Genomic DNA, 25,831 nt, shown 5'->3' with positions numbered 1-25,831 from the left:
ACCAGAATGCTTTTGAAAATGAATGCTGTTTAATAATTAAGCCAGCATAATAGGTATAAACCCAGATTGTTCAAGGAAAAATCAGATGTATGGTTACCCTATATATCCTTATCTTAGAGATCTTATCTTCCTTCAGTTTGTTTTCTTAACTCTTAATATGAATGTTACCTCAAATTTTCAACCATTGTCTTTTGTTCTTTCACATATTCTCTGCAGGTGATCTGACACATTTGAATGACTCAAATTACTACCTCCATTGATAATTCCGAAATTACATGTCCTAACTTTTTCCTGAGTTCCAGACCCATATACCTCATCAAATAGCCCCAGACTAGTAGCCCAAAAGTACCTAGCCACAAAATCTAAACTTATCTTCTCCCTCAAATATCCTGATTTTAAATTTACATTGAGGCATATATACACACAGAGATATGTAGTGTATATATGCAGTTATGTGTATAAGTCTGGAGATATATATCACACACAGAGAGACATTATTTTTGCAGTTGCTTCATTAGATACTAGACATACAATAGTAGCAAAACACAGTTCCATCATGACAGTGCTTTCTAATTTGGGAGATAGACATTGATCAAAGTATTACACACATAAATGTTGTGATACTTTCTATAAATATGGTCATTGCTGTGAAGGAGAGGGATGTGATGTCATGTAAGGCATTATATGGGTATTTTACCTTCTTTCAAATACATGGCCTTTTTAATTAGATAAGTGGCAACAAATAGCTCTTCAAAATTAGACTTTCTTTATTTCTTGGAAATATTTGTCACAATTCAGTACTCAAATATGTTAGCAAATGGAGTCGTCTTGCTTCTCAAAATTCCTACTACTTATGGCTGTGTTGTTTATAAACCACATAAAATTTCAAACACTGAAATGGTAGCAATATCTTTGGAATTAAGGATGTTGGTATAGAAACTAAATAAAGGAGATTCTATAGAAATAGTATTAGTTTTGTGAGACAGAAATGATGCATAATATTAGGAATACCTTTTAGTCACGAAGTCTGGCTGTTTCTCTCTTCTTTTCACATAGTAAGTGATATTTGTTGATTAAATGTTAATTGCTTGTTTTTTTATCATATGTTTCAAGTCTTGTGCACAAAATTTGAAAGTCCTCATGTTCCCATTCTTAGAACACTTATGCCCATTACTGGTAGCCCAGAACATGAACTAAATTATGCAAATCCTAAAGTAATAAATTTATAATCAACATATATTAATAATGTTAAAAATAATCTACAGTATTAGTCTTTATGTTTGTATATTTTTAGAATGGTGACAATTACATCAGTCTTTACTATAATGATAGGTATAATAATAACAGTAATAATAACCAACACTTATTAAATATTTACCACTTGAAAGTGCTAAATAATTTACACACATTATTTTACTTAACCGCTGCAGGATTCCAGTGAGGCAGATTCTATTGTTATCCTCAATTTTCAGATTAAGGAAGTGGCAATTCAAAAGGTATATCCATCAGGCTCCTAGCAGAACTCAGATAGCATGCTTAAATAGGTAATTGAGGAGAGTTCAATAAGAACCTATAGAATGTACAAAGGTTTGAATAGAATTTAGGGAAAACCACAAGACATCATGGAATGCCTGGGACTAGTAACACTGGGAACCATTAATGCTCCTACCTAATGGGGCAAAGGGAAGGAGTGCTGTTAGAATCTAGAAAAAGAGCTATAAGCAAGAAGGGCAGTCTGACACAAGCTGTGATCTTGAGTTGAGTGACACAGCCAACCTATGATGACCTGGTAGAGAGGGAGCTAGGAGAATAAATGCCAGACCTTACCCTATCCCAACTCACAGTCTTCTGCCAGTGCCTTCCACTGACTGAACCCAACTGGAAGCCAGGGCAGAAAATAATTTGTTGATGGTGTCCATACAGGTCAGCTTAGAGCAGAGAGGGTGAAAATGGTTGGAGACTGATCTAAAAAGGAAATGGAAAATATCTAGGAATTAAATAGCTTGCTCAAGATTTCAAACTATTAAATGGCATAGCAGGTATATGAATGACAAATCCTTTATTCCTAACCACAATATTATACTGCCTCTCATATTAAAACATTTTAGGAAATGGTACTTGCCAGGGAAAATACTTTAAATCTGAAAGTTTCTATTCCATCTCAAGTTGTTGGATGCATTTATACCTAACAGTAAGTGACACCAAATATGTCAGAGCTGAGCAGCAAAGAATGCTTAAAAAAAAAAGTGGGGGGGGTCTTGATTCTACATGTTATTGGCATTTTCAGAATATTAAACCATAGTTGTTCCCCTTGTTCAGATTCCAGACTCCATCATTTCTCGTGGTGTTCAGGTGCTCCCACGAGACACAGCCTCCCTCAGCACTACTCCTTCAGAATCGCCTCGTGCTCAGGCTACATCTCGCCTCTCTACAGCTTCCTGCCCAACACCAAAAGTAAGTACAGTTGCTTCACACCTTACACCTACTCTTCTATAGTAATCTGGGAAAACTAACCAGTATTTCCTTCTGCTTGTCAAGGTTGGATTGCATGCAAGTTTACACTATGAAAAATGAAAAAGTGTGAGATAGTTCCCACCCATTGTGTCACAAATTGTCATATTAGGCCAATAGTAGGACAATACAGATTTCATTCAAAATGTTTTACTCCTACATCATAGCTAAGGGTATTGCTTTCTGTAGCTCCTGTTTCTTTGTTGTAGATTTGTTATTTTTTAGTATACTTATCATTATAGATGTAAATTTATTTGTTTATGCTGAGGATGAATGTACTTTTGGCCAGTAAACAGCAAGATTAACAAAATTGTGTCACCAAGGGGATTTCTTTAAACTTGTCCAGGCTGGGATAGCTCCCTGCTCTAGTATCATTCCAAATTTTTTCAAACATATTCATCTTGGAATGTTGCTGCCTAATATTTGCAAACAAATCTGAATTTATTAGAAAGAAAGTTTTAATGCCAACCTTTGGGAGAGGGAAGCAGTTTCTTAGTCTTTTTTTTTATATAATCTGTCACTGAGTTGTATAGGGTAGGGAAAGGATGAGACACTTCTATGCTGCTCACATCTTTGTGTATATGATAAATTAACTAGCAGACATTATTACTGCTGTGACTACTTTCTCCTGGAATGCTCCTTTCCTGATTAAGTTAGTCATTTGTGCTTTCAAGTTCTCTATCTGATTGATGGATGCAACATTGGTACCAAAGATTAACAGTAACATTCCTTATTATTTAATAAGACATGATGTTAGACACTAAATTTGTTCTAGGATTCTGACAGTTAATTTTTCAAATTATAGTTTTTTCCTCTGTCATCAAATTTAAGGACCATATAGCTGTCTTCCTCAATTCCATCTTTTCTATCAGTTTTGTGAATGTTATAATTTAATTTGACTAGAAGGGATCTCAGTTTCTGATGTGAATAGTGCAATTTGTTTTACATTACATGTTACAATCTTCTCAGCAATGTTTCCCGTGTTACCATTGTATATCATTATTTTTAGATATATGTCAAAAATAACTGATACTAATTTTATCATTTAAAACACTGAGGTCCTAAATCTTCAATAAACATTAAACTGTAAGAACACTGTAGACATTAAATGTACGCCAATGCCATTTGGGTGCCAGCAAGCTACATTTTCAAATGAATTAAAGGAAGGAATTCTTAAAACCTGAATTAGATGGAAAAAATCTCGTCTATGTCTTTTATACTATTAAAACAAAGTAACTTACAGCTTGACTGCATTAAAATCCAGTTGTACCAGCTAAACTCACTTGTAAAGTCTGGAAAATATTTAAAACTAAAAGTTAAGTTCACTTTAAGATGTTTTGTTCACTGAATACTAAGACCTAAAAGCTGGGAATACAGAAGTATTCAAGGTATAGTCTCTTTTTTCCTTAATGATATGCTGAAATTATAAATATTTTTTGAAAATATTTTAAGCTAAATTTAATTATACATAATTCTTGAGTATTTTTAAAACTTTGCAATTATATTTTAGTTACAAAGAGGATAGTAAATAAAATTTGAAAAATCACTTGGTACTTCCAAATTCACCAAAGTAAAATTCTGAAAAATAATAATGTTAATATTCATTAAATTAATTTGCTTATTGCAGAACTTTAGGAGAGCAAGTGGCTTGTCTTGATATTTTTTCCTTAGTTAACACTTAGATGTTCAAATTGACAGTGAATTCAAGAAAGCATTATATCTTTGTCTAGGAATAAGATTATATTTCTTTTAGATAATTTTTTTTTTTTTTTTGAGACAGAGTCTCATTCTGTCACCCAGGCTGGAGTCCAGTGGCATGATCTCAGCTCACTGCAAGCTCCGCCTCCTGGGTTCACGCCATTCTCTTGCCTCAGCCACCTGAGTAGCTGGGACTACAGGCGCCCGCCACCACGCCTGGCTGATTTTTTTGTATTTTTAGTAGAGACAGGGTTTCACCGTGTTAGCCAGGATGGTCTCCGTCTCCTGACCTCGTGATCCGCCCACCTCGGCCTCTCTTAAGTACTGGGATTACAGGCGTGAGCCACCATGCCCAGCCTTCTTTTGGATAATTTTTATCAGCACTAGAATGTATACCTCAAAGATAAAATTATCACTTTGGTGTAATTTTTAATATAAACTTTAAATGCTGAATTAGAATATTAATATACTAAAAGAAACTAATTTGAATATTGATATTTTAAAAGGAGTTAATCTATTCCAATTAGGCATCTGGAAATAATGTTTAAAAAATAAATTAAAGGACAGAAGGAAGTGAAATTTACCTTTCTAATAAGAAAAGTCTCATAAGTCATGAGACAACTAGGTGCTCTTATAAGTACTTTAATATCAGTGACAGATATACTACTTGTCTTCATAGAGTTTACAATTTAGTCGTATATTACAGGTTGAGTATCCCTAATCCAAATGCTTGGGACCAGATTTCAGATTTCAGATTTTTTCAGATTTTGGAATATTTGCAGATACTTAAGCCGGTTGAACATCCCTAATCAGAAATCCAGAATACTCCAATGAGCATTTCCTTTGTGCTCAAAAAATCTCAGATTTCATATTTTCAGACAGGGATGCTCAACATGTAAAATAAACAGGTAGATAATCACTTTAACAATTACAATTTCACATTAATTTAATAATTATAATTGAAATACTATACATGCTAAGAAGAAATGAAAATGTTATGGTGGTAGAAAATAATAGCAGGGGAACTTCATTTAGATAGGGTGAGTAGAGAAGACCTAACATTTCACCAGGGGCATGAAGAATGATTGAAAACCAAATATGAGCTTTTGTGCTGTGTGAAGGTTTTAGGAATTATATTGATCAATAATGACCACTTTAAAGGCAGGTGTCACCAGTCAAGAACTCTTACACTAAAACTTTATTAGTATGTGAATAGTCTAATTCAGTGATGTCAACAGCCAATTTCAAATATCTATTCTTTTTTATTTAAATTAATGAGTCTTTTTGCCTTTTCCCACTGAGTCAAATATCAAGACTATAAATTTTAGCACTGAGCTCTGTTCTAGGTGAATTCTTTATTTTAATTTTTTACCGTAAAAATTTGAGGCCGAGAAGTCCAAAAGCAGTTTTGGGGTTTCAAATCTGAGGTACCGGGTAGATGATAATGTTATTAACTATACTAAGGAATAAAAGATAAGTACCAAGTCTTGAGGATAAAAGAAAAGAGTGTAATGCGTCTTGATTGGGAATGTGTAATCTGAGGTATATGTGAAACAACCAAGGAGTGATATCTAGCACAAAATTGGAAATACAATTTGAGTTTGAAATTCTTATTTTTACTGCATCTTGATTATGATATTTATAACTTAGTACATATTAGTGTTAGCCAAATCCTGTAGAAATCCTTTCTACATTTCAGATTAGGCATGCACAGATTTTCATGCACAGAAATGTATGTGCAAACGTATTTTGTCTACATCAGAAATACAATATAGTTTTGAATGATCAGTAATAGAAAGAGCACTTGACTGATAATAGAAGATCTGGATGGAAATGCTTTCTTCTCTACTCATAACCACACTAAATTAAGCAAGTTACTTAACTTTACTGAGTTTTGTGTCTGTTATTTGACTCACCATCCTTATCTCTACAACAGTGTTTATTAACTCATTAAATAAGTTTTTGCCTGGTAGTGGAATAGCAATAGTGAGCAAGTAGACATTGTTCCAACTTCTACAAATAGATAGATCAGACTACTAAAAATTAAAGTATAATAAATGCTAGGATTGATTATCAAGAGTACATAATATTATGGAAATAGCTATCAGAAGCACTTAACCAAGTCTTTGTGAAAATGCAAAGGGTTAAATAACCAAGTTATGATTCAAAACTAACAGTTCCAATGTCTCCCTCTGTAGCTTTTTATCATTGGGCCATTTGTAAGCTGAAACACTTCCTGTCCATCCGCATGTGTTAATGTATTTATTTAGGTCAACAACTATAATAGTATAATATTATAATAAATGTTTCAGTATAGTTATATTGCAATATAACATCCTAAATTATGCTTTGATCGTTTAAGATTCTCCAGCTATAGTGAGAACAAAATATATAAAAATATACCAGGTCTTGATTTCTTTTTGTTTTTTTGGTACCCTCATTACAACCTAATGAAGATAACTGTGTATTATCTTTTCTAAACAATACTTCATAGATTACATTTTCTCCAGCACATTTGTTTGCTGAAATGATATTGTATATAGGGAAAAGTCATTTCTCTTTTATATCATATATTTTCTTTTAATGAAATCTGACTGAAATGAGAAATGATTTTCACTCCTCTTGCTTTATGACAGTGAAGTATCTTTCAAGAACAAAGTTGGGATATTTGACTTTCATTGTCCTAAGTAAAATAGTGCCTAAGTCAAATAGTACGTAAATTCTATTTAAAGAAGTATAGACAATATCTAGACTCAAGTTCTAAAATAAGGATAGTCTTCTAAAAACAATTCGCTGAAAGAATAATTCTGTAATTGATAAATTCTCTTTTAAAGTGAGCATGATTCATAGCTTAGATGAGTGCCAATTTTCAATTATGAAGGACAGCAGCATCTCTATTTAGAAAAAATCAAGACCGGGCACAGTGGCTCACACCTGTAATCCCAGCACTTTGGGAGGCTAAGGCCAGTGGATTGCTTGAGGACAGGAGTTTGAGACCTGCCTGGCCATCATGGCAAAACCCCATCTCTACTAAAAATACAAAAAATTAGCCAGGCGTGGTGGCATATGCCTGTAATCCCACCTTCTTGGGAGGCCGAGGTGCAAGAATTGCTTGAACCTGGGAGGCAGAGGTTGCAGTGAACTGAGATCAAGCCACTGCAGTCCAGCCTGGGCAACAGAACAAAAAACTCTGTCTCCAGGAAAAAAAAAAAAAAGGAAGGAAAGAAAGGAAAAGAAAGAAATCAAGACGCTTAAGGTAGAAAATAATGATTAGAGCAAAAAATAAAAATGTTTCAAACTTTCAATTTACCATTCCTTTTAGATTTTATTAAAATAGAGAATATTTTTAAAGACTAATTTTATTATCCTTTTAGTCCCTAAACATCTGAAGTTTGATTTTGAGTAAGTAAATAGAGTTTATAGTCACATATTTTCCTGTACCTTAAAAGTTAGCAAAGAATTTTGTTCTTAGACTAACCAGCAAGTTGTGTTTTTTTTTTTTTTTTGCTCTTAAGAAGAAAATATAAATACTATCAATATCTAATTGAACTAAAGATTATACAACAATTAAAATGTATATTTATTGAAATATCTTTATATGAGGGGTATATACCTTTAGTCCACTAATGTCTAATACTATATTCAAACAAAATATGTAATTATTACTTCTTTGTAGGTTTCTCTTATTGTCCTTTGAGTGAAAGAATTTAGATTGCTCTGGTTAAGCTATATTCTTAACTCAAGGTTTTTAATGTGTGAGTCTGAAAGGCAGTGTGAGTTCCTTTACCTATAAAAATGACACTGTTGATTCTATATGAGCATAATATTTTCTCTGGGATGTTTTCCTAGTAATGTTAGTTTTTACAAACTATTACATATTGTCACTATTTTCCTTTGTGAACACCAGGGAGATTATGTGATGTGGCTAGGTCATTGACTAAACCTGGGTTCCCAAGTCTCTGGAGAAGCTCATAAAATGGCCATACTTCCAGCCTAAATCATGTCACTAACTGGTGACAGCAAATTATTTTTTTCCTATTTTAAAGAGCCTAACCAAAATCAGTAAGACTATACTAGACATCAAGTTTCTTTGCTTTTGCTGAAATTGTATCAACATTGCTACAACAATATGTTCAGCTGTTAACGACATTATAGAAATAGATTCTACACATACTGTCAACACACAACAAAAAAATTGGAAACCAGTGAATTAGTGAGATCAAAAATACATTCTCTGAACAAAATATATGTTTTCTTTTGTGAACGTTTACCTCATCTGGGGGATGTTGAGCAATGATATTCTCTGCATTATTGGTTAGATCCAGCAGTTCTCAAACATACTGGTCTCCGGACCCCTTCATCCTTTTAACAATTATTAAGGACCCCAAATTACGTCTGTTTATGTGGGTTATATCTAACAATGTTTGTTGTACTAGGAATTAAAACTGAAGGCTGGGCGTGGTGGCTGTAATCCCAGCACTTTGAGAGGCTGAGGTGGGTGGATCACCTGAGGTAGGGAGTTCAAGACCAGCCTGACCAACGTGGAAAAACCCTGTCTCTACTAAAAATATAGAATTAACCGGGCATGGTGGCACATGCCTGTAATCCCAGCTACTCGGGAGGCTGAGGCAGGAGAATCGCTTGAACCCAGGAGGCAGAGGTTGCGGTGAGCCGAGATCGCGCCATTAAGCTCCAGCCTGGGCAACCAGAGCGAAACTCCGTCTCAAAAAGAAAGACTGAGAAGTTTTTAAATATTTACTTATTTGTTTAAAATAAAAATAGTAAAGCCTTTACATGTTAACATAAACAACATATTATTTATGAAAAAATAAGTGTATTTTCCAAACCAAAAAAAAATCTTAAAATAACAGCATTGTTTGACATTTTTTCAAATATATGTTAATATCTCGCTTAATAGAAAATAACTGGATTCTCACATTTGTTTCTGTATTAAGTCTGTTGTAATACGTTATTTTGGTTGAAGAACAAATTGAACCTCATACAGATATAGTTAGAAAAGGAAGGACTTGCAGTGAGCCGAGATCGTGCCACTGCACTCCAGCCTGGGCAACAGAGCGAGACTCCATCTCAAAAAAAAAAAGAAAAGGAAGGACTATATTGTTCACATTTTTTTACAGTTGCGGATATTCTTTGATACCATACCAAAAATTTACAATTGTTAGTTAAGTAAAGGTTAGTTGAAATGTTGAATCTAAAACCTTGGCTAGGACCATTCCATACTCATACCTTAAAATCCATTGATCTGTCTTGCACTTCAAATGGATCTTTTACCCAGGCATGATTTTGGAACACATATATTGGTCATTTGGAAAGTATAAATTCTTCCAAAAGTTGGCATATTTTGTTATATCAAAAAATCACCTTCATTAATATAATGACCAAGCTCATCTAAAAAGTCTGGGATGTATTGCAAGTTCTTAAGCTCATAGTGGCATATAGACATTTTCTAAGTTCTAATTTATGCTTTGAAGCTAGAAATTGGGCCGGGCATGGTGGCTCACACCTATAATTGTAGCACTTTGGGAGGCTGAGGCAGGCGGGTTATTTGAGGTGAGGAGTTTGAGATCAGCCTGGCCAACACGGTAAAACCCCATCTATACTAAAAACACAAAAATTAGCCGGGTGTGGTGGTACATGCCTGTAGTCCCAGCTACTTGGGAGGCTGAGGCAGGAGAATCACTTGAACCTGAGAAGTGGAGGCTGCAGTGAGCCGAGATTGCACCATTGCACTCCAGCCTGGGCAACAGAGCAAGTCTGTCTCAAAAAAAAAAAAAAAAAAGCTAGAAATAGTATCACTGGCAAAAAAAAGCAACAAATAGTTTTTTCTTGAATTGACAGACTTTGTTTATTTTTGAGAAAATGTATACCAAACATCTAAGTCTGAATAATAAGTTATTAGTTATTTCATTCTTTCAAGTAAAAATGGTTTTCTTTATTTAAAACTAACTATTCAGCTTACAACTCAAACAACTGCATAAATAAGTGATTTTCCTTGAGACAAGCACCATCCTTTGGTATGCAGAAGTATTTTATTCATACTTTTTTGTCACATTCAAGGCCCAAGTTTTAATTAATTTAATTTTCCCATTTTGTCACATTCAAGGGCCAAGTTTTAGTTAATTTTAATTAATTAAATTTAATTAATTAATATTAAATAGTAAATTTAATATGTATTAATATTGTCATATAATATTGTAATTAATCATGTAAATATAAATATTACATTGAGGATATAGTAAATATTAAATTTACTATGTCATTGAGGACAGTATATGAAACTAGTTTTTTAAAAAAGAAAAACAGAAGATGGCAGTGAATAGAACAGTGATTGTTCCTACTACTTGGATCTACTCCTTGATTTATACTAGGATGTCAATCCACCATTGATTTTGTACCCCATCAGTGCAAATGTCAATGCAGCAAAAATGGCAAATAATGTCTTCGTACTATTAGTAAAATAATTCTGACTTTGTCAAGCCCTGAAAGGGTCTCCAGGACCCTCATGGGTTTGTGGATCAACTTAAAGAACCATTGATAAAATCAAATGAGCAAACTGGCCTATGTTTCTTGAAAACATTCTGGTCAAAATGGTGGCTATTGCATCCTTTATATATATATATTTTCCATAAAAGCAGTATTACAGTGGTATACTCAGTCCAAGAGCTCTGATCCTTTATGTAAATGACTACCGGTACCATGGTTAAGCATTATACATAGTTCACCCGTCCCCTGTCATCCAGGTTAATCCTAGGGCCGGGAACACCTACACCTCTCTGATTCTAAATGAGAGACTTCATGAAATCTTTTGAAGATATGAGACCAGAAGTTATAATTCCCAGCTAACTCCATTCATTTTCAGTGTGGTATTACTTCTGCACTTGGATGACAACTAATTTTTGCCAGGATATTCTGTCTACTAATAGATAACATACAAAGCCCTCTTTTAAGAAATAGTCCGGGTGTGGTGGCTCACACCTGTAATTCCAGCACTTTGGAAGGCCAAGGTGGGCGGATCAACTGAGGTCAGGATTTCAAGACTAGCCTGGTCAACATGGTGAAACCCTGTCTCTACTAAAAATACAAAAAGTTAGCTGGGCGTGGTGGCAGGTGCCTGTAATCCCAGCTATTCGGGAGGCTGAGGCAGGAGAATCGCTTGAACCCGAGAGGTGGAGGTTGCAGTGAGCAGAGATCACGCCACTGCACTCTAGCCTGGCGACAGAGCAAGACTCTGTCTCAAAAAAAAAAAAAAAAAAAAAAAAAGACAGAAAAAAGAAATAACCTAGTTGTTGGCAGATAATTCTGTTGAGTATACAATTGGGGATAGCTCATTTTCGAAATCAGTTTAGAACATTTAAAAAAGTCAGATCGACATTGCTGGCCCACCACTGATATAATATACTGTATCAATACTCAGCTAATATTCTTTAGACCTTCCAGACTATTTTACTCACTTACATTAAATGCCTGACTCCTATGGACATTTGAGTAACTGATTTCTGGCCTAATTCACTGTTATCTAATTTCTCCTCCTTTATAACATGTTTGTTTGGGGATTTATTCTCATTTGTTAGCAAAGCAGAATTTTGAGACTTAAAATAAAAGATGATTCCCTTTAACCCTCTTCTAATGAGAAAGGCATCACCCAGTATGGGAAAGAATTTAATATTTTGATGAAACTAAAATTACATAATAAAGCATTTTAACTATTTTTGGTCTATAACTTATTTTCAGTAGTTTTCCTATGATGTTCTGCTGGGTATATAGGATTTTACATCGATTTTTCTTTTTTCATTCATGCAAGTGTTCCCTTTGTTTTTCATTATCATTATCATTATAATGATAATTGAAAATTAAATTTCCCCATCTCTTTCTAATTATTTAATGGTCACAGAACTATGTTTATTATAAATGTAACAACTATGAAATGTATAATTGCCACTCTGAAGTCTAAAGTTGCAGATGAAATTTGATATCTGAGAAGATATAGCAAACCAAAAACTGCTAGCTGTAGAATTAACATTTTATAGCTAAGACAGATTGTAAGTGGTATAGTTTCAGTATAGTTTCTTTATTTAAAAAAATGTACATACTCATTTGGAAAAACATTTTAAAACTCACATAAAAAAGTTCTTATAAAATACCCTTCATAAATAACCACTGTTAAAATTTTGCTATATATCATTCTCTTATGTTTTTCTATGCATTTAAATATCTTATAACAAGAAGGCAGTGATTAAGGGCTCAGTTTCTGGAGTCTGACAGGCCTGTGATGAATCACTTACTAGATGTGTGGCTTTCAAAAAGTTACTTCACCTCTATAACTTTAATTGTCTCATCTGCAAAATGAAAAATCATGATACTATTTGTTTCATAGGGTTGTCTTAAGAATTTAAGTTAAAAAATGTATATAAATCACTTAGCACAATGATTGAAATATAAGTACTCATTAAACATTAGCTATTATTATTAAATTGTCTATAGCTTTTAACCCATCTTGTTTACTTAGTAATATGAGCATCTTTCTATGTCATGAACATCTTTACATGTTGTAAATTATCTTCTACAACATTATTTGGATTGTTTGATATTCTAACTGATAGATGTGACATAGTTTTTTCACCAACCCGTATTTTGGATATTTTTGTGGTTTCTTATTTTCTAGTTTTAAAAACAATGCTGTAGATAATCTTTCAGAAGTTAAAGGTTTTGGAGTCATCTCTTAATCAAACTCAGTAACTTCTGTTATTTCTACTTTTATTGAAAGTATATGCAGAACTTTTAAGTCTATGTTTTCTGTATTTTACATAGATAGCATGAATAGATCATTTTTGTGTCTTCATGAATTTAATGATATATTGGAAGAAGCAGTTTTTAGCATTTGCATTTGACTGATTTACTGGTAGACATTTAAAAACTATAAACCCAAAGTCATTTGAAAAGCTAACAAGCTTGAGTGTGTAAAAGTATTACACTGCGAAGCACAACGTATTGAGTACCAGCCCTAGTCTGCCATATTATAACTTTATGAGGGCCAGGCACAGTGGCTCATGCCTATAATCCCAGCATTTTGGGAGACCAAGGAGGGAGGATCACTTAAGCCCAGAAGTTCAGGACCAGCCTGGGCAATATAGTGAGACCCTGTCTCTACAAAAAAAAAAAAAAAATTAATTAGCTGGGCATGGTGGTATGTGCCTATAGTGCCAGCTACTCAGGAGAATCACTTGAACCCAGGCAGTTAAGGCTGCAGTGAGCTGTGATGATGCCACTTCACTCCCAGCCTGGGTGACAAAGTAAGGCTCTGTCTCAAAAAATAATAAATAAATAAAACTGTGAGGACTAGTTGACCTCAGTTTCTGTTATTTGTAACACCAAGATACTAAACAAACTCTAAAGTCCCTTGTAGGCTTATAATTCTGTTCTTTTGAAATAGTTCAAATATCAACTAGAAAATATTCTTAAAGCCCTTCTCTCTCTGATATTTTATTAATCTCCAGTTAATACAGAATAATTTACATTTACTTATTTTATATTTTGCATTCTGTTCTAGTACTTAAAGTGAGATTATTAATTGAAAATGTTCTAACTTCACTTAAGATCTTTTACATTTAGGTAAAGCTTGTCTCTGTTAAATGGAATACTGATTTCTCTTGAGATCCACTCTAGTTTTGTTCAAGTTATAGGAAGATAGGGAAGTGAACTGTTGAAATACAAGACATTGTGAAATTAAGAATACTAGCTTTCAGTATAAATAGCTTTGATTCATTTCAACTGTTTTTAATTGTTTGGGACGTGTTTTGTGTAAAACAGCTCAACAAATATAAGCGGTCCCATCATTATTTCAGCAACAGAATTTATTAGATACAGGCATGAATTAGATCTATTTAATATCCCATTTTGACTTTAATATAGAGTACATCCCATACTAAACTATCCTCTGGATCTTCATATCTTAAACTGATATATATTCTAAAATTAGGTATTTTCTGACCCAAAATTTCAGGAGCATCTCCCTACTCATTCTACTTTTGTTAAAGAGAAAACACAGAATAATTCAGAAATTCATTGACTATGTCAGTGAATATTTTTAATGCATATTATATGTCAAATACTGTATTAGCTATTGGGGATACAGCAATGAATAGACTTTTTAACCCTGTTCTTAAGGAACTTACAGTGGATTATGTGAAAATAAAATATTTATAAGAAATCTACCAGATACAGGGTTGACAACCTCAAAGAGCTCTTCTAATCCAGTAGGAAAGAAAAAAATGGATGAGTAAAAGGTAAGCATAGTCATTTAATAAAATAAATACATGCAGCACAGATACATGTGGAGGGAGTACACTCTCATTAGAAATCTACTAAAAATTTAAAACAATACAAATTTTGCAATCAAATTGATAATTATTTTAAAACTATAATCATCAGTACTATAATGAGCAATGACATGAGTATTTCTATTCACACTAATAGGAATATAACCTTTCAAGCAATAAATTTGTATAACCTTTCATACACGTGTTGTATACATGTATTGTTTGCTTAAAAAGTATATACAGAAATGTATGTACTGTATAGCATACCTATATAGAGAGAGAGGCAGGATCTTAAAATGCTATGTGTTGGCCGGGCATGGTGGCTCATTCCTATAATCCCAGCACTTTGGGAGGCCGAGGCAGGTGGCTCACCTGAAGTCAGGAGTCTGAGACCAGCCCAACCAACCTGGTAAAACCCTGTCTCTACTAAAAATACAAAAATTAGCTGGATGTGGTGGCAGGTGCTTGTAATCCCAGCTACTTGGGAGACTGAGGCAGGAGAATCACTTGAACCCGGGAGGCGAAGGCTGTAGTGAGCCAAGATCACGCCATTGCACTCCAGCCTGGGTGACAGAGCAAGACTCTGTCTCAAAAAAAAAAAAAAAAAAAAAGTTATGTTTTAATCAATCATTTTGTCTCTAGAAATGTATCCAAAGTAAATTATTAAAGAGGCCATCTCAAACTATGTACAGGAATTTTTATCACAGCATTATGGAAAATAACTTGTATTAATAGTACATACATATAGAAGTTATACTATAACCTTAAAAATCATCTCATTAAGAATATTTAATGACATGAGAAAATACTAAAACTACAATGTATAGTTTAAAAAATTAGTAAACAAAACTGTTTAGGAATAGAATTGCAAGTTATTTCACAATATACATTATTTTTAAAACCAGGAAAATATACATACCTGTTTGGGTTTTGTTTGTGTATTTTTTTAGATAGGATCTGGTAATTACACAGATGTCCTTTGGCCTATTTTTCAGATTCGTAGCCAAACTTAATAAAGCCAACTGGAGTTATTTATACCTATATTTACAGGCATACCTTGGAGATATTGTAGGTTCAGATCCAGACCACTGCAATAAAGGAAAAATTGCAATAAAGTGAGTCACACAAATTTTTCGGTATCCCAGTACATGTAAAAATTATGTTTATACTCTCCTGTAGTCTGTTACGCGTGAAAAGGATTATGTCTAAAAAAAAAAACACTGTACAAACCTTAATTTAAAAATATGTTAGTCCTAAAACAGTTATTACAATCATCTAAGCTGTCAGCAGGTCGTAATCTTTTTGCTGGTAGAGGGTCTTGCCTCAAAGCTGATGGCTGCTGACTGATCAGGGTAGTGGCTGCTGAAGGCTGGTGTGGCTGCAGCAATTTCTTAAAATCAGACAAGTTTACCACATTGATTGACCCTTCCTTTCACAAAAGATTTTGCTGTAGAATGCAATGTTGTTTGAACGCATTTTTTCTACAGTGGACTTCCTTCAACATTGGAGTCAATCCTTTCAAACCCTGCTGCTGCTTAATCAAGTTTATTTATGCAATATTTTAAATCATTTGTTGTAATTCCAACAATGTTCACAGCATCTTTACCAGGAGTAGATTTCATCTCAAGGAACTCCTTTCTTTGCTCATTCATAAGAAGCAACTTACCATCTGTGAAAGTTTTATCATGAATATCACAGTAATTCAGTCGCAACTTCAGGTTCCCCTTCTAATTCTAGTTCTTTTGCTATTTCTACCGTATCTGCAGTTCTTTCTCCTCCACCAAAGTCTTCAACTACTAAACATCATATGGTTGGAATCAACTTCTTCCAACTCCTATTAATATTGATATTCTGGGCTCCCATGAACCAAAAATGTTCTGAATAGCATCTAGAATGATGAATTATTTCTGGACGGTTTTCAATTTACTTTGCTCAGATCAATTATAGGAATTACTATATGGCAACTGTATAGCCTCATGAAATCTATTTTTTAAATAATAACTATAATAACAAATAATAAAATTTCAATTTGAATGTTGAAATTACTCCTTGATCTATAGGCTGCAGAGTGGATGTTGTATTAGCAAGCATGAAAACATTATGCCTTTGTATATCCCAATCAGAGCTCTTGGTTGACTAGGTACAATAGCAATGAATACTTATATTTTGAAAGGAATCTTTTTGTCTAAGCACTGGATTTAACATATTTAGTAAACCATGCTGCAAAAAGATGTGCTGTCATCTAGGCTTTCTTGTTCCATGTGTAGAGCACAGGCAGGGTAGATTTTGCATAATTCTTAAAGGCCATAGAACTTCCAGAATGGTCAATAACCATCAGCTTCCACTTAAAGTCAGTAGCTGCATTATTCCCTACCAAGATAGTCAGCCAGTCCTTTGAAGCTTTAAAGCCAGGCGTTAACTTCACCTCTCTAGCAAAGAAAGTCCTAGATGGCATCTGCTTCCATTATATAAGGCTGTTTTATCTACATTGGAAATCTGTTGTTTAGTGTAGCTGCCTTCATCAAGGATTTAAGATAGATTTTCTGGGTAACTCGCTGCAGCTTCTACATCAGCACTTGCTGCTTCACGTTACTCTTATGTTATAGAGACATCCCCTTTCCTTAGACCTCATGAGCCAACCTCAGCTAGCTTTCAGCTTTTCTTCTACAGTTTCCTGACCTCACTCAGCCTTCATAGAATTGAAGAAAGTTACAGCCTTGGTCTAGATTTGGCTTTGGCTTTAAGGACTGTTGTGACTGGCTTGTTCTTCTATCCAGACCACTCAGGCCTTCTCCATACTAGCAATAAGGCTGTTTCACTTTCTCCTCATTCATATGTTCACTGGCATACCACTTTAAATTTCCTTCCAGAACTTTTCCTTTGCATTTACAACTCAGCTGTTTGACACAAGTAGCCTAGCTTTCTGGCTGTGTCAGCATTCAGCATGCCTTCCTCACTAAGCTTAGTCGTTTCTAGCTTTTGATTTAAAGTGGGAGACATGCAACTATTCCTTCTACTTGAACACTTAGAGGCCACTGTAGGTTTATTAATTGACCTAATTTCAATATTGTTCTGTCTCAGGGAATAGAGAGGCCAGCCACAGAAAGATAGAAAGACAAGGAATGGTCAGTCTGTGTAGCAGTCAGGGCACACACAGCATTTATCAGTTCAGTTCACTATCTTACATGGGCACCATTTGTGGTACCTCAAAACAATTGCAAAAGTAGCATCAAAGATGACTGATCATAGACAACTATAACAGATATACTCATAGTAAAAAGTTTGAAATATTGTAAGAATTACCAAAATGTGACACAGAGACAGGAAGTGAGCACTTGCTGTTGGAAAATTGGTGACGATCGACTCGCTTGACACAGGGTAGCCACAAACAAACCTTGAACTTGTAAAAAAAGCAATTATCCATGAAGCACAGTAAAACGAGGTATGCCTATATACCACAGCATTTTTACATCCAGGCTAAGCCAGTCTCTTCTTAATCCTGCTGGATAGAAAATTATGTCATATTTCAATGGAAGTTCAAAGATAAACTTTTTTTTTGGTCTCATTTACAAATAATAAAAAAATATTAAGAACATATAATGTGCTGCTTAAAGGTTATTTATTTTAACCCACATAATAACTCTTTTATTAAAGATGGGTTTTATAATTTCTTTTTAGACAGGTAAGAAATTTGGAAAAAATAATTTCAGTTGAATTATTCTCTAGTTAGTGAACAGGAAATAATTTATATTTTAATAATAAATAATTTATATAAAGGTCAATTTTATATAGATTAGATTTATATAAAGGTCTAATTTAGTATAGATTATACTGTCTTGGAATCAAAACTATATAGAACCCTAAGATCAAAATTATAAATGTATAATAAAATATAAATAAATGCAAATGTTAATATATCATTAGAAATCAGAACCTTTGAAAAAGATGATTTCCTGGCCAGGTGCGCTGGCTCACGCCGGTAATCTCAGCACTTGGGGAGGCTGAGGCAGGAATATCATCTAAGGTCGGGAGTTCGAGATCAGCTTGACCAACATGGAGAAACCTCGTCTCTACTAAAATCACAAAATTAGCTGGGCGTGTGGCGCATGCCTGTGATCCCAGCTACTCCAGAGGCTGAGGCAGGAGAATCACTTGAACCCAGGAGGCAGAGGTTGCGATGAGCCGAGATCACGCCATTACATTCCAGCCTGGGCAACAAGAGTGAAACTCCATCTTAAAAAAAAAAAATGATTTCCTAAGGATAAAAATATGGCAGAGGGATTTAGAGGATCTGTTACTTGCCACCATGATTCTAATTTTTGCCTTCTGACTTCTTACTCTTTGCAGCTTTCCTTGACCTTTTTTATCCTTTTATTAGTTTAGTTTTATAATTGTATTTTCTTTTCTCCAGAAACACATTAGTAATTATTTTTCCTTGACACATTTATATATTAATCCACTCTCTTTCATTGCTGTATTCCTTTCTTTATACTTGTCTTAATAAATCACAAATTAAACAAAATGTTCTATGATGAAGCACCAGCTTTATTGAAAGGGCTGAATAATATAATATTATAGCGAGGTGAAATATTAACTTAATTCCAAAACTACTTTGTTATTTATAGGAATTTGTTTAAATGTTGAGCTCTTAAGCAAAACTTTTTTAAAAAATCTCTTTCTCCAAATCATAGCTGCCAAAAACAATCTATAGCTGCACCAATATATGCTGAGTGATACTGGTTGGAAAATAATTTCTGAGAAAAAAGTTTTATTTCTTTTCTTTGATAATCATAATTTTTTTAAAAAGCCATGATATGGTATAATAAGGTTAAAAATATTAGTCTCAGAATAGTTCTTAAGGTAAACTAGATCTAAAAATAAAATGGTCAACTCCTTAGTACAAACAGAAATGTTGGTTTAATCTATGTAATTTTATTCTAAACTGATACAAAATATATTATGGAGAGAAGGGGAGAATGTCTACATTCTTTATTCCGTAGGTAAGAGACTAAATTTAATTAAACAACCTAAGAGTCAGAACATAATATCAGCTGTACTTTCATATTATTTATTGATGCATTCAGAAGGCCACTGAACTTCTCCAGACCTTGGTTCCCTTATCAGTAAAGGAAACACACAAAATATATAACATTTTCAGCAAACATTTGTAACTAAAGAGAAATATGAATATATACACCCAGTGATATGTGAGTCTACCTTAATGCAGTTATCATAAGCCTGAAATTTCTGTATTTTATTTTAAAAATTAATATCAAGTTGATTTTTAAACTATGAAATATATGTTTGGTTTAATTAAAATACTACATTTACAATTACTTATTTTAGGCAAGAGAAGTAAGGGTGGGGCTAGTTTTCTACCTTGTTAATGGTAGAAATCGTTTTACAGTGAGCTCAGTTTTGGAAAACTGAGCTAAATCAAAGGGAATCAACATGTGCACATCTTAGTTTAGGATCCAGGCAATTTCTTTTGTTGCATAATGTTACTAGAATCCAAATTCTTGGAAAAAAAAGTAAATACAAATGTCAAAGTCATTTTACTACAGGCCAAATCCTGGTAATTAATCCCTGAGGATAGTTTCCCCAGTAATTAATCCCTGAGGAAAGATTCCCAGAGTGTTGCAAAAGAGGTAATACAGTGCAACATTTTCAGACTATTTCTAAGGAATACTTTGTTAAATATATTCTAGTTGAGAGACTGAATAGAAGATTGAAGTGTTTTGGATCCCATGGATAATATCTTTTAAAATCTTGGTAAAATACTTGTCAAAAGATTTCTTCAAGATTAATGATGAAATTTTTGTTTTGCTACTAAATTTTAATTATCAACATATGTAAGTAAACTAATAATCTCAATTTACTCCATAATCCTCATAATTATTTACATTCAATTCTCAGACTTTGTTTATAATGCCATGATAGTACAATGTAAACATTTACAGTGTAACCTCTCTTAGCTACTGATAGTGTTTTGACTTTAGAAAAGCATAAATAAAAATAGCTAATGATGTGAGGCTCTTATTATCAAGAAGAGTAAAGTCATTAATCTTATCTGAATGCTAATCTTTTGTGATTTCTTTTAAATTCTTATCTAAAATATAATAAGCATTTGGCCGGGCGCGGTGGCTCACACCTGTAATCCTGACACTTTGGGAGGCCGAGGCAGGCAGATCATCTAAGGCCAGGAGTTCAAGACCAGCCTGGCCAACATGGTGAAACCCCATCTCTACTAAAAATATAAAAATTAGCTAGGCGCAGTGGTGTGTGCCTGTAATCTCAGCTACTTAGGAGGCTGAGGCAGGAGACTTGCTTGAACCTGGAAGGCAGAGCTTGCAGTGAGCCGAGATCGTGCCACTGCACTCCAGCCTGGATGACAGAACCACACTCAGTCTCAAAAAAATAATAATAATAATCAAGCGTTTGGATTAGCTGTGAATTTCTTTCATGTATGCTGCCCCACTATAACTGATGATTAATGGAGGACTAAAATAAATAAGGACATTACATTTTAAATCTACTGATTTCACTTTTCTGTATTTCTCAAATTCTAGTTTATATAGACATCCTTTTCAAATTCTTTCTAAAGTTTTTCAGTATTAGGTATTATTGTTACCTGTTTCAGAAGCTGCAAAAAAATCACATGAAACTGGAATTGTAGCCATTTCTGGCTTTGAAAAACACCTTGGCTTTCTAAGGTTTTCCTGTTATGATGGTTTCAAAGACAGGCTTGTTTATAGAGATTTGAAATCAAGCATTGATGAGCTGTTTGCTCCCAAAGTCTCTATTTAAATCAGTCTTTTAATCTATTTTTCAGTTTAGTGGTAACTGTCTTTTTTTCTTCTTATAATTCGTTCTTTAAGTTTCTATACTTGCATTTGGAACTGAAATGGTACAGGAAAAATGTCTTCCATATATATAGTAATGTAAAATTTCTTCCACAGATGGAGACAGACAGACATAGTTACATATACGTATACATTCTCTTATAAGCATCAATTTTTTTCCATCCCATATATTTTCAGGCCTGCTGAGGGAATGCTACTTTAATCTAGAAATTAGGGACTGTTGATTTTGTTCCTAGATTTGTCATCAACTTCCAGTGTAACCTTGAAAAAGATACCTAATGTTGCTGGGCTTAATGTAATTTTAAGTCTTCTAGAAATAAAAGACAACGTAGAAAATGGTGTTCACTTGTTACTGTGTAAGTTCAGAACATCTTCACATTTTCTGAAAATTTTCAGAAAGCATCATGAGGTATCAGACTCTTATATTTTTATAGGAATCTACCAACTCTACCTTTATAATCTAGATATTGTGAATCTGCATTTAAGATGGAAAACAGCTTTTGATATAAAGACCTCAGAAATCAAAGAAAACAGCACAAGAGGATGAGCAGATATTATGAACTCACTCTGAATTCATTCCATAGGGAACCCCTCTCTTATAGGTGCTGATGTTCTAATTAGTATCCATTGTTTCTAAATTTGACTATTCTGTTCCACTAAGAAGAGTTAGAATTAGTGATTATCTTTTGGCCATAACATTTAGTTAATGCTGAATAATTAGTAAAACCTGTTTATATCAAGTAGCGTCAAAAGTTGATGCAACTCTTATATACCAATATGCTTTTATTCAAAACGAAAATTCAATTTTGATTATTCAATCAAATTCAATATGATTATTCCTCAGCAATTTCCATATACTATCAGAAATCTTCTAAAAGGGTAAGACAATATATATCCTGCTTCCAGGAAATAAAGTTTTATAGGATGTTCAGATTTCTATTATTTCTTGAAGACTTTAACTGGGAACTTTTGGCATCACACTGATATATCTACTATCTACTAATAAAAGCAGGAACATCACAGCTAACTTGACCTATGCTGGTCTGAATTGAGACCTCATTCTGGAATCCATAGTGTAAAACCACTTAGTCTGAAGCTTCCTGTCCCCTTTGCTCTTCACCCTGCCCTTTTTTTTTATTGCCTCCCTCTTTATCCAAAACATTAGTTCTCATTAGAGCTCTATTTAAAAAGTACCTCCTCTAATAAAACACTTTGTGTTGAGAAACTTCCCTTGCTCATTTATGCAGTAATGTGAAATGAGTTATTTTAAAAAACAGTTTTACTTTTCATTTCCCCTGTCTTACCCAAGATAGCAAATTTTCCAAGTGGAAAATTCAACTAAAATAGCAGAAAGCTTTGAGGTAGTAAATATATCTAACATTGGTCTGGCATTAAAATTTTCTGGTTGGGCAGCACAATTGTTAAATTGGGAATCTCAGTGACAGCTGAACACCCTCAATGCTTGGGTCAGCAAGCAGAGGAGCTTCACTCTGTCACCTATCAAGAATGATGCTTGATCTTTCCACCTACAGAACATTAATGTTTCTAGTCATACCATTTATGTTTTCTAATATTACAATGGAATAGACACTAAAACACTACGAGAGAAAAGTACATAGGTGTATTTGTAATTCTTTGTTTTTTGTAAGCCAAATGCAAATGTAACACTACTCCAGATACTGCTTCATCAGAAGTCCCCAAGATAACCAAAAGTAAGTGCCAATTTCCTCATCTCAGGGATAGTGCCATAACAAAGACTGAATTCTAGGGACCAGCCTATTTGCAGAGCATGTCATACAGCCTCTGGGTTAGTTAACTCCTTGGCCTCCTAAGAGCTACCACAGAGAGTCAATTGATGTTTTTGCATGTATTACTTACTAATGTATAGAAAAATTTTTAAGTTCACTTTTTCTTTATTCTGTCTTTTTTACCCATCTTCCCTCATTGTAGCAAATTAGACGGCCGGATGAAAGCAAAGGAGTTGCTAGTAGAGTTGGATCCCTCAAAGTAAATATGTTTCTAACATTTTTTGGCAAGATTTCGTCTATAGCCTACACTTCTTCCTTTTTGGAGGGTGGTGGGAGGAAGGGGGCTTTTTCCATTTTTCACCATCCCATTTTTTTTTATTTTAATATTTTTATTGGCTGTTGGGTCATATTATTTTTTTTTTGTTTCAGCTACACATAGAGCAACCAGCTGAAGGCAAGCTGCCAAATAACTAGCTTTGAATGGCACCACAAACAACAGAAAGGGCAACTGCCTCATTACAGGTGCCTATAATTTGGGGTTCTAGAATAAACCGTTCCTCTGATTGATGTCACTGTCTGTTAAGTTCCTGTTACACAGAGAACTAACATTTATTTTCAGAATATTATCTCCCCTTTTAACTTTTTTTATAAAAAAATAATTTAAATGTTACTTTGGTATCATCACCATTTATAGTTCATTTCAGAGAAAAGTTATTATGAGTTAACAATATGTATTCAATACACATAATCCTAAGAATTAGAAAGAAAGAAATTTTGTGTCATGTAGTATAATGGGCCCACATATAGCTGATAATAGTTACGCCCTCTTAATCCTGTTTTATTTTTTAAAAGTCCAAAAAACCAATACAACAATCAACAGAACCAGATACATACCTAAATGTTTGTCCATTTGTGTATATAATCTGCTAATATACAATTGAAAGATTTCTAATTTGATCATCTTGTCTGCTAGTTGCTAAATATTTGTTTGCTCAATATGCCTTGGGCACTGAGTACTTAAACATTTAATCATAATGAAAGGTAAATAAGTTATCACTCTTAAGAAACACAGACTGATCACTTTTAATGCTGCCACCTTAAATGCAAGTTACAAAAATTGCTGAATTCTAAAAATATGCAGAAGAATTACCTCACAAAATTAACTATTTTCTTATATCTCAATACCATTTGCCCTTACAGCAATAGTAACTGTTAAATTAATCAAAATTCTAGAAAATTCAGTGCACTGGGATGTCCTAAAATTTAATGACTATCTTGAGGTCTAATATTGAATCATTTCAAAATTTTGCACACCTCTAATTTATTTCCATTTAACAATTTATGAAATACTAATTTCTGCACTCTTTCCTCTCCTTGCCTCTTCTGCCTTCTTAGCTTTACTTTTTTGTTATTGTTTATTTATTTGTGTGTGTGCATGCACATGAGTGCACATGGATGAAGGTGTGTTTGTATGTTTGTGTCCTTTATTCCAGAAAAGCCATCCTCTCTGTTCTCTAACACTGCTTTATAGTGGATAGCTATTTTATTAAAATGTTATTTCACCAAGGATAAGCAGAGGGGATGGGAAGTGTTAACAGTATGCCTATTTCAAAAACTAGGCAATTTAAGATTATTCAATCAGAAAAATGAGTTTATGTATCCTGATGATATATCAGTAGCATTCCTCACTGTCTATCTGTGAGGTATCATATTTTACCTTTGTCTTTAAAGGAAAATAAATCCATTACTGGTTTAAACTATGGATTATGACTCATTCAGGTGAGAACGTACAGAACGACATGACTTTTTGAAAATTACTGAAGGTGAAATAAAGATAAAAATGGCATACATAACTGCAGCACCATGTTCTGTAAACTGGATTGTATGTGCGAGTGCGTGTGCGTGCAGTTATCTCCAAGTTCAGCTTCTGGATGTATAAAACTTCAAGTTATATATGTATGTTTATTGTTTTTAAGTGTATATACAATATGAGTATGTATATACGCATATATATGTTCAAGAACAAAGGATACATTTTATAATTAAATCAGTTTATATTAATATGGATGCAGTCTTAAATCAAAAAGTGTGTTTGGGAAAGAAAGTCAAATTTCATAATATTTAAATATCTTTATGTTTCTACAAGATAGAAAATGTCAAAGTGAATCTCTAGGGGATTTATAAGGATGGTTATAGTATTTATTTTCTCCAATACTTTGGGAAGAAAAGATGCTGTAATTAATCAAAATAAAATGTTGACTTCCTAGTCACGGGTTTGTTGAGCATGCAGTCTTACGTTATAGAAAGACCTTTAATGTTTTTGAAATGTTTGCCAAAGGCATTGAGAAATGTATAATGCTATGATCTTATTTTTAAAAGGAAAACCGAAAAGAGAACAAGTTGCTTTTTCAATTCATTTTCTGATGTTTACATGTAGCTCCATCGAAAGCTGGAGGAGCTCAGAGATCACCTAGAAGGCAATGTGAAAGGATACTCTCTCAGAGTAAATGTACGATTTCACTTGGTGATTTTTTTTTCCCTAAACTTCTACTGACTGGTAACTCCAAATTTGATTGGTTTGTCCTCTCATCTCCATCTTTTTCCTTTCTGTCTCTTTTCCCCCTCTTTCTTTTCTAGCCGCGGCTTCATGCTCACATTTATGAAATAAAGATTA

General features: G+C 33.7%; 1 protein-coding gene across 16 annotated transcripts in view; it reads left to right on the top strand.

The window, feature by feature from the left end:
- GPHN (gephyrin) overlaps nt 1-25,831 on the top strand; it is a 429,045-nt gene that overhangs the window by 196,295 nt on the left and 206,919 nt on the right. For 8 of the 16 annotated variants that reach the window (XR_004185388.1, XM_021941883.2, XM_031669110.1 and 5 more), the window contains 3 exons: nt 2,320-2,454; nt 23,360-23,416; nt 25,595-25,666. Coding sequence is in view for 15 of the 16 variants with exons in the window: in XM_021941883.2 (XP_021797575.2) it covers nt 2,320-2,454; nt 23,360-23,416; nt 25,595-25,666 (264 nt within the window). In the remaining variant the exon portion in view is untranslated. The remainder of the gene's footprint in view (nt 1-2,319; nt 2,455-23,359; nt 23,417-25,594; nt 25,667-25,831) is intronic. The other 8 variants (XM_021941884.2, XM_031669114.1, XM_031669109.1 and 5 more) reach the window with 2 other exon arrangements.

Source organism: Papio anubis, chromosome 7 (assembly GCF_008728515.1).
Source record: "Papio anubis isolate 15944 chromosome 7, Panubis1.0, whole genome shotgun sequence".
Lineage (NCBI taxonomy): Eukaryota > Metazoa > Chordata > Mammalia > Primates > Cercopithecidae > Papio > Papio anubis.
The sequence above is the reverse complement of the archived record's forward strand: the minus strand, read 5'-3'. Positions and strand labels throughout refer to the sequence as shown.